General features: G+C 51.9%; 1 protein-coding gene across 1 annotated transcript; it reads right to left on the bottom strand.

The window, feature by feature from the left end:
• Nucleotides 1-3,585: 3,585 nt before the first annotated feature.
• Nucleotides 3,586-5,553, bottom strand: LOC130607130 (reprimo-like protein). Its single transcript, XM_057423988.1, has 2 exons — nt 5,396-5,553; nt 3,586-4,929 (listed from the first exon to the last, which is right to left on the bottom strand). Exons 1-2 carry the CDS (start codon nt 5,409-5,411, stop codon nt 4,391-4,393), a joined length of 555 nt encoding a protein of 184 aa, XP_057279971.1. The 5' UTR covers nt 5,412-5,553; the 3' UTR covers nt 3,586-4,390.
• Nucleotides 5,554-6,237: the final 684 nt, after the last annotated feature.

Genomic DNA, 6,237 nt, shown 5'->3' on the forward strand with positions numbered 1-6,237 from the left:
ATTTATCAAGCGATGTTCCTGAGTAATTGCACTGTGTATTTCAAGCCATCTCTCTGCTAAGTGAACCCTTCTGTGCACTGCCTCTGGTTCCTTAATAAAAAATGGGCTCACAGGGCTGCTGCTTTAACCAGCACTGAATTAAAACTCAATGTAAGGATCAGCTGGACAAACCTGACACATTTGCTAGAGGGGATGACTTGGGGGGGAGATGGAAGTGGCTTTGTGCCCACTGATGGGAGGGCAGGAGGGAGACACAGGAGATTTCCAGTCTTGCCTGATGAGTGCCCCTTCAGTGCAGGGACACCTTGCCAGAGCTCAGGAATCCTGTGCTTTCCTCTTAGGTCTGTCATGCACCTTTAGGAAAAGCGGTCTGTTACCTCCTTTCCAGCCCCCAAAGTGCCTGCCTCATCTTGGAGACCAGCTTTGGGACCTGCATCACTTGGGGTGCAGGTAACCATAGGCAGGCTGCAAACTGGGATCCACCCCCTGTGCTTTCCAGAGGAACATGTGTCTGGAACAACCTGGTTCCCTCCACCTACCCATTGAACAAGCCCAGAGCTGCCAGACGAGAGACAGGAAACTGCTGCTTATCTGGTTTCATTTTATTTCACTTCTTCTTGATTTTTTGGGCTCTCAGAAGTGTGTTGAGGCTGGATTGAGGTTACAACCTGAGTAAAGCCTCCCTGCCTAAAAAAACAGGCTGTTGCCATAACAACCTGACTCCGTGCTTCATTACCATGGCAATTCTCAGGAATTATTAAATACTCTGTGTGTTTGGTGCAGGTGCTCCAGTACATCTGGTGCCAGGCTCAGGTTGGGATCCTCCCTCTCCCCTAATCTGTCTGTGTGTCTTGGCTTGTTTAACTCTTTCATTGTCTGCCCTTAGGAATAAGAAATCCCAGATGGAACAAAATCAGTGCAAGTAGGGACCAGCCCAGTGACGGGGAAGGAGGGTTGGGAAAGTCCAGTGCTGGGTGCTCTTGGTTGGGGTCAAGAAGCAGCTCCCTATTAGTAGCATAACTTGACTGACCACACACTGCCTAAAATCATGATTGCTTTCAGAGGAGGGATGCAGATTAGATGGACCAGTGTGGCCGTTCGCACAGGATTGCATTGGTATCTTCTATTCCACTGGTAGGTGATGATCCACCTAAGCTTATCCCTTCTCTCCCTATCTCTCCTCTGCACTTTAGAGCCAGCAGTGTCTAGAGGCAGAACCTATAGACCTTTGGACCTATAGATCTATGTAGAGCCTATAGACCTTTGAAGGTCCTTTCCAACCTAAACCATTCTAGGATTCAGTGTCTCTCAGTCATACGTGTGCAGCTCCTGGCACCCCAGTGACGTTCTGGAACTAAACCTGCTACAAGCAACAATTCAAAGAACCTGAATCGAAATAACATGAAACCAGCCTTGTCCAAAAAAAAAACCTGCTTAAATCTTTTTGGGAGCCAGAACCCACTTGGAGCTTCAGCTAAATGAGGAGGTGTGAGCTGAAAACACACAGCTATTTGTGGGGAAAGGCAGCAGAAAGAGCCATTATGGTCTGCTTTCCTTACGCAAGCCCTAGAGGACACCTCCTCCTCTGGGGCAGGGCAGCTGGGTTTGCAGGGTCAGAGATGTGGGCAGCATCATGGTGCCCTCAGCACCTTCCACTAGGAATGACCTGCATTGGTCATTGCTCTCAATGGGGTAATTGGCTTTTTGTTGGGAATCTGAGAGGATGGGGACTTGTGTGCAAGTGTCTTAAACCCACTGAGAGCAAGATAGAAGCTCAGTAACCCCATGGGGATACATAGCATGTAGTATGGTAAATATGGATGGTGCCCACCAACTGCTTCACTCTGCAGACCCTTTTCTGTTGGTCCACACAACCCAGTGATGTAGACATAGCCCTTATGATCATGGAAGAGACAGCCCCAGTAGAGAATGAATAAGCCAATGCAAAGTTGGGCTTTTGCCCCAAGAGGCCATGGGGAAAGTCGTTCCTCTCCTAATTTACTCCTGAGCAAGCTCCATCCATCCCAGCAGGCGCTCAGGCCATTACGTTGCTCCTCCATCTCGTGTCAAAGTGACCTACCATGAATGACTTTTCTCCTTTGCTCTGGAAGACTCCACAGCACAAAAGGGACAAAAACCCCCCAAGTCCCACTCCTGGATGTGGTCTGTAAGGACACTTGGTGTCTTGGTGGCTATGTGGGATTGCAGAGCCATGTTTCCCCATGGGGAAAACCCCTGGCAAAGCACAGGTAGCTGGGGACAGCTGGGATAATTTGACCAGCTTCTTCACTGCTGCAGGTCAGACTTAATGTGGTTTTGATACTTTCTTTGCATTAGCAATGTTTCCTGTGCCTTGCTTGTATTGCTGTCAGTGGAAGGTTTCTTCCATTATCTCAGTTCTCTCTTGTGATGGGACCATGTCTGGTGGGTGGATTGCAAGAAGGACCAAATGCTTAAAGCAGAAGACATCTGGGCTGTCCTCTGGCAGCACAGCAACCTGAAGATGTAGTCACATCTACATTCAAATGCACTCTGAAGTGTTTGCAAAGCTGGGTGTCTCATCGCACGCACTGGGATGCTCTGCATCTCACCCTGATGGTGTGACCAGGCTGTGCTCCTGCAGTGGGACCAGTTTGTGCTCATATGCAAAGAGATCAATGGTCCTAACACCCCGTTGGACAGCAGGGACCAAAATCCCCTTCTATGCTGCTGTGTGAACCGCTATTACGTGTGTTGGTTGGGCAGCAAACCCTCCTTGCTGAGAAGTCTGCTCAGGTATGCAGACCTCATAGAAATCAGAGCCCTGCTGTTTCACTGGCACCAATGGGACATTTAAAAGCTTTGAAACCCAAATACTGGTCCTGCTGCCACATTGTCCCATTGTCCTTGCGCTTTCAAGGCGTTACAGACAACAGGTTAGTGGGAGCAACCAGTGGCAGCACTGCACTAGTGCTGCTCTGCACTGGGTTACCAGCACCCTGCGGGAACCTTTGAGAAGGTGCTCAGCAAATATTGATCAATTGCAAAGCATCCTTTACTCTTGTTCATGCTGGGAGAGGAGAGAGCTGCTCTTTACATCCCAAGGGATCAGCTCATCAGCTCCTCCAGCATCCAGGATTACTTTCCCACTACAGAAGTGGACCCAGCAGGAATGTTGTTGGCGCAACAAAACTCCAATGATTTCCATCTCACACCCACAGCCAGAGCCGCAAATCCATCACGGGACAAAGGTCAGGAGCCCTCCTCCTCTCTCATCATTCAGTTTTGGCAGCTCATCAGGATCAGAAGAGCTGAAGGTTTGCACTTGGAGGCTGCAGTTCGCTTTGCAAGAGGCGCTCAATGCATCTTTATGAAGCTCTGCTTCAGTGCAGGGATTTAACACAAGCCTGAAACACCCAGTTCCTGACAAATTGATTTGCAAGTGGTAACTGATACTTGCCTGTGAGAAATGTGGTTTCTGCTTTAAAGCAACACCTCTGATCAGAGCTCAATTGGAAGGTGAGGTGATGCTACCTGCAACCAGGAGTAAAACACCTGAACTCTGCACACACACAAACCAACTGAAGACGACACAAAATTCATTTCAAACAGGTTTTTTGATTCCTGAATGTTCACCAGCTTCCAAAAAGACTACAAAAAACCTCAAGGACGGTAACAATAGAACACTTGAGAAAAGGCTGTTGTGTACAAAACCAAGCATGCTTTTGTTTTGGGGTTGGAGTGGGTTCTTTTCTTCCTTCGGCATAGTGCGAAAGAAGAAAGGACTACTTCATTTAACAGGATAGCTCAGGAAAAAAAGGAAGAACATGCTTTCCCCATGACAAAACTCTACCAGAAGATGCATGCTTGAGGTCCCACATAGAAACAGACCGACACATTTTGGAGCGTGCAGACTTTGTTGTCCAACCCACACAGCACTTCCCTTCCCCTGCCCCATGGTCCAAGCTGCGGTCCATGCCATGCACGTTGCTTTCCTTTCGCTTTGTTCTTTTTGGTTTCTTTTTGTAGGAATTTCCCTTTTTTTTTTTTTTGCCTTTTTTTTGTTGTTTTTTTTCTTAGCCCTAAATCCCAGGTAGCAGTATCCAAGGTAACAGCAGAAAAGAGTCCAGATCTGCATGTTATCACTGTTTCTGCAAGTTTCATGCAAAACTTAAGCCATTTCTGCATGCAACACAATGCTGCTCAGTTACTGTGCTTCAGACAGCTCTGGGGTGATCTCCCCAGCCACCAGGACAGTTTGTTGACTGGGAAGCACAGATTGACTTGCCCATAGACACAGACATATTAAAAGACCCCTGTCTCCCCCTTTTTCGCTCCCCCCAAACACATGGGAATGTGCATCTCGGCACCAGGTCCATAGAGTTCACTTGCCTACAAAAGCCCGGTGGCTTTAGTAAAGTCCCATGATTGCAGCTCCCACATCCTTGGAAGGTCTCCGGTCCTTCACCAGGAAGTTAATCATGCTCTCGGACTTGATGAGCAAGTTGCAGCCCAAAAAGAAGATGCCGAACATGACAGTCAAGGAGAGGACGCAGAGGACCGCGATCTGCACCACCCGCGTGATGTAAAGGCTCCTCTCATCAGGTGCCAGCACCGAAGAGCCACCGCCGGTCGCCAGCACCGAGCTGGTCCCATTGCAGCAGGCCATGAGCATCCCCAAGCCCTGGGTCCTGTTGGGGTAAGCTCCCTGCTCTAGGAGAGTCTGGTTGAAAAAGGATCCATTCATGGTCTCTGCGTGATCCCAAATCTCCAGGGAAGGCAAGAGGAGAAGCCTGCTGTCCCCCTGCCTGCCCTCACACGCCAGGGCTCCGAGCCACCTCCTGTCTTTCTCCTCACAACACCCCGGATGGATGGGATGCTTCCTCGAGGCTGTGAGCAGGTGGGAAGCCAATTCCTGCAGGCGAGGGTCAGCTCGCTCCCGGATCCCTCCTGGCACAGGCAGCGTTAGCACAAGCCCCCAGACAAGCAGAGAGACAGAGAGAGAAAAGGCAAAGGGGGCAGAGGGGAGAGGGAGGCAGCCGGGGGTTGCTCCATGCCTCCTGCCCTCGCGCTGCCCCCAGGCACAGGGCACCCCCTTTGCGCCGGGGGCTTTCCCGCAGCAGGTAGAGCTGATTCCTGCCGCCTGGAAGCTCCACAAATGCAAGTTCCAAGCTAAAGTCTTCCCCGTGTTCAAAGGAAAATCCAGCAACTCCACCCCCTTCCAGCCTCCCCCCAGGACCGCCTTCCTCCCTCTGCACGCTCACCCAGGCTGCCCACCCCTTCCCCACCCTGTGCACCCCCTCTCTGCCCTGCCCTGGGGGCCAGCACCCACCCCTTGTGCCACCCCAAGGTGGGGAATGACCCCTAAGGACCTGTGGAGCAGCACCCAACTCGTCGTCCTTCCCACCCCCCTGACCTGCTCCCGAGAGCATCCCGCATGGTCGTGGTCCTCCTGGATGCTGGCAGGTCCCCTGTCCCCCTCTGTAAAGGCTCGCATGAGCCTCAGGTCAGCGCTGCTCTCCCAGTCCCTGCCTGCTGCTCTATGCCACCCACTCATGCTTAGAGCAGCGCTGGCCCAATCCAGCCACGTCCACCCCCAGCTCTGCTCAGTGATGCCTGTCCTGTGCCTCCAGATGAGGGCTGGATCCATCCCCCTCTCTGCATCTCTGTCTTCCTCTGGTTGGGGGTTTCCTCCCCGAGCATCTTTGCCCCCCCCCCCCCCCCCCCCGCTCTTTTAGCCCCTTCAAAGGGGAGCACTGCAGTGCTACACCCTGATCCCTGCACCCCTTCCCTGCCTTGTTCCCAGCTCTGGGTCCTACAGCAGCACCACTGCTGCACCCAGGGCCAGAGCATCACAGACCCCCTCACTCAGGCCCCTCAGCCCCACTGAAAATGCCAGGGGAGGGTCAATCACTGCTCTGCTCTCCGTGTCTGCATAAGCTCCCCAAGGGACACCCCAGCTCAGGGTGTCCAACTGTGTCTGGCTCAGTCCTCACGCTGCCTGTCCCATGGCACTGCTGTGTCACCGCTTATAGGTGACACAATGGGCTTTGCCTGTTGCTATCTGCCTGGAAAACGTGTCTGGATGGCACAGAAGAGCAGGTCACCCCCGAGCCATGATGTGAGGACTCGATTTACCTGTGCACATCCTGGCTTTCTTGGCCCAGCCCTGCAGGGGATTTTAATGGCTCTAAATGAGGATTGATGAACTGCAGCCAAGGCAGGAGTGTGAGGCTGGCTGAGAATGGAGGGGAGCTT

This window comes from Pezoporus wallicus, unplaced genomic scaffold (genome assembly GCF_028554395.1).
Source record: "Pezoporus wallicus isolate ANWC-B61680 ecotype Strahan unplaced genomic scaffold, APGP_CSIRO_Pwel_v1 contig_8251, whole genome shotgun sequence".
Classification (NCBI taxonomy): Eukaryota; Metazoa; Chordata; class Aves; order Psittaciformes; family Psittacidae; genus Pezoporus; species Pezoporus wallicus.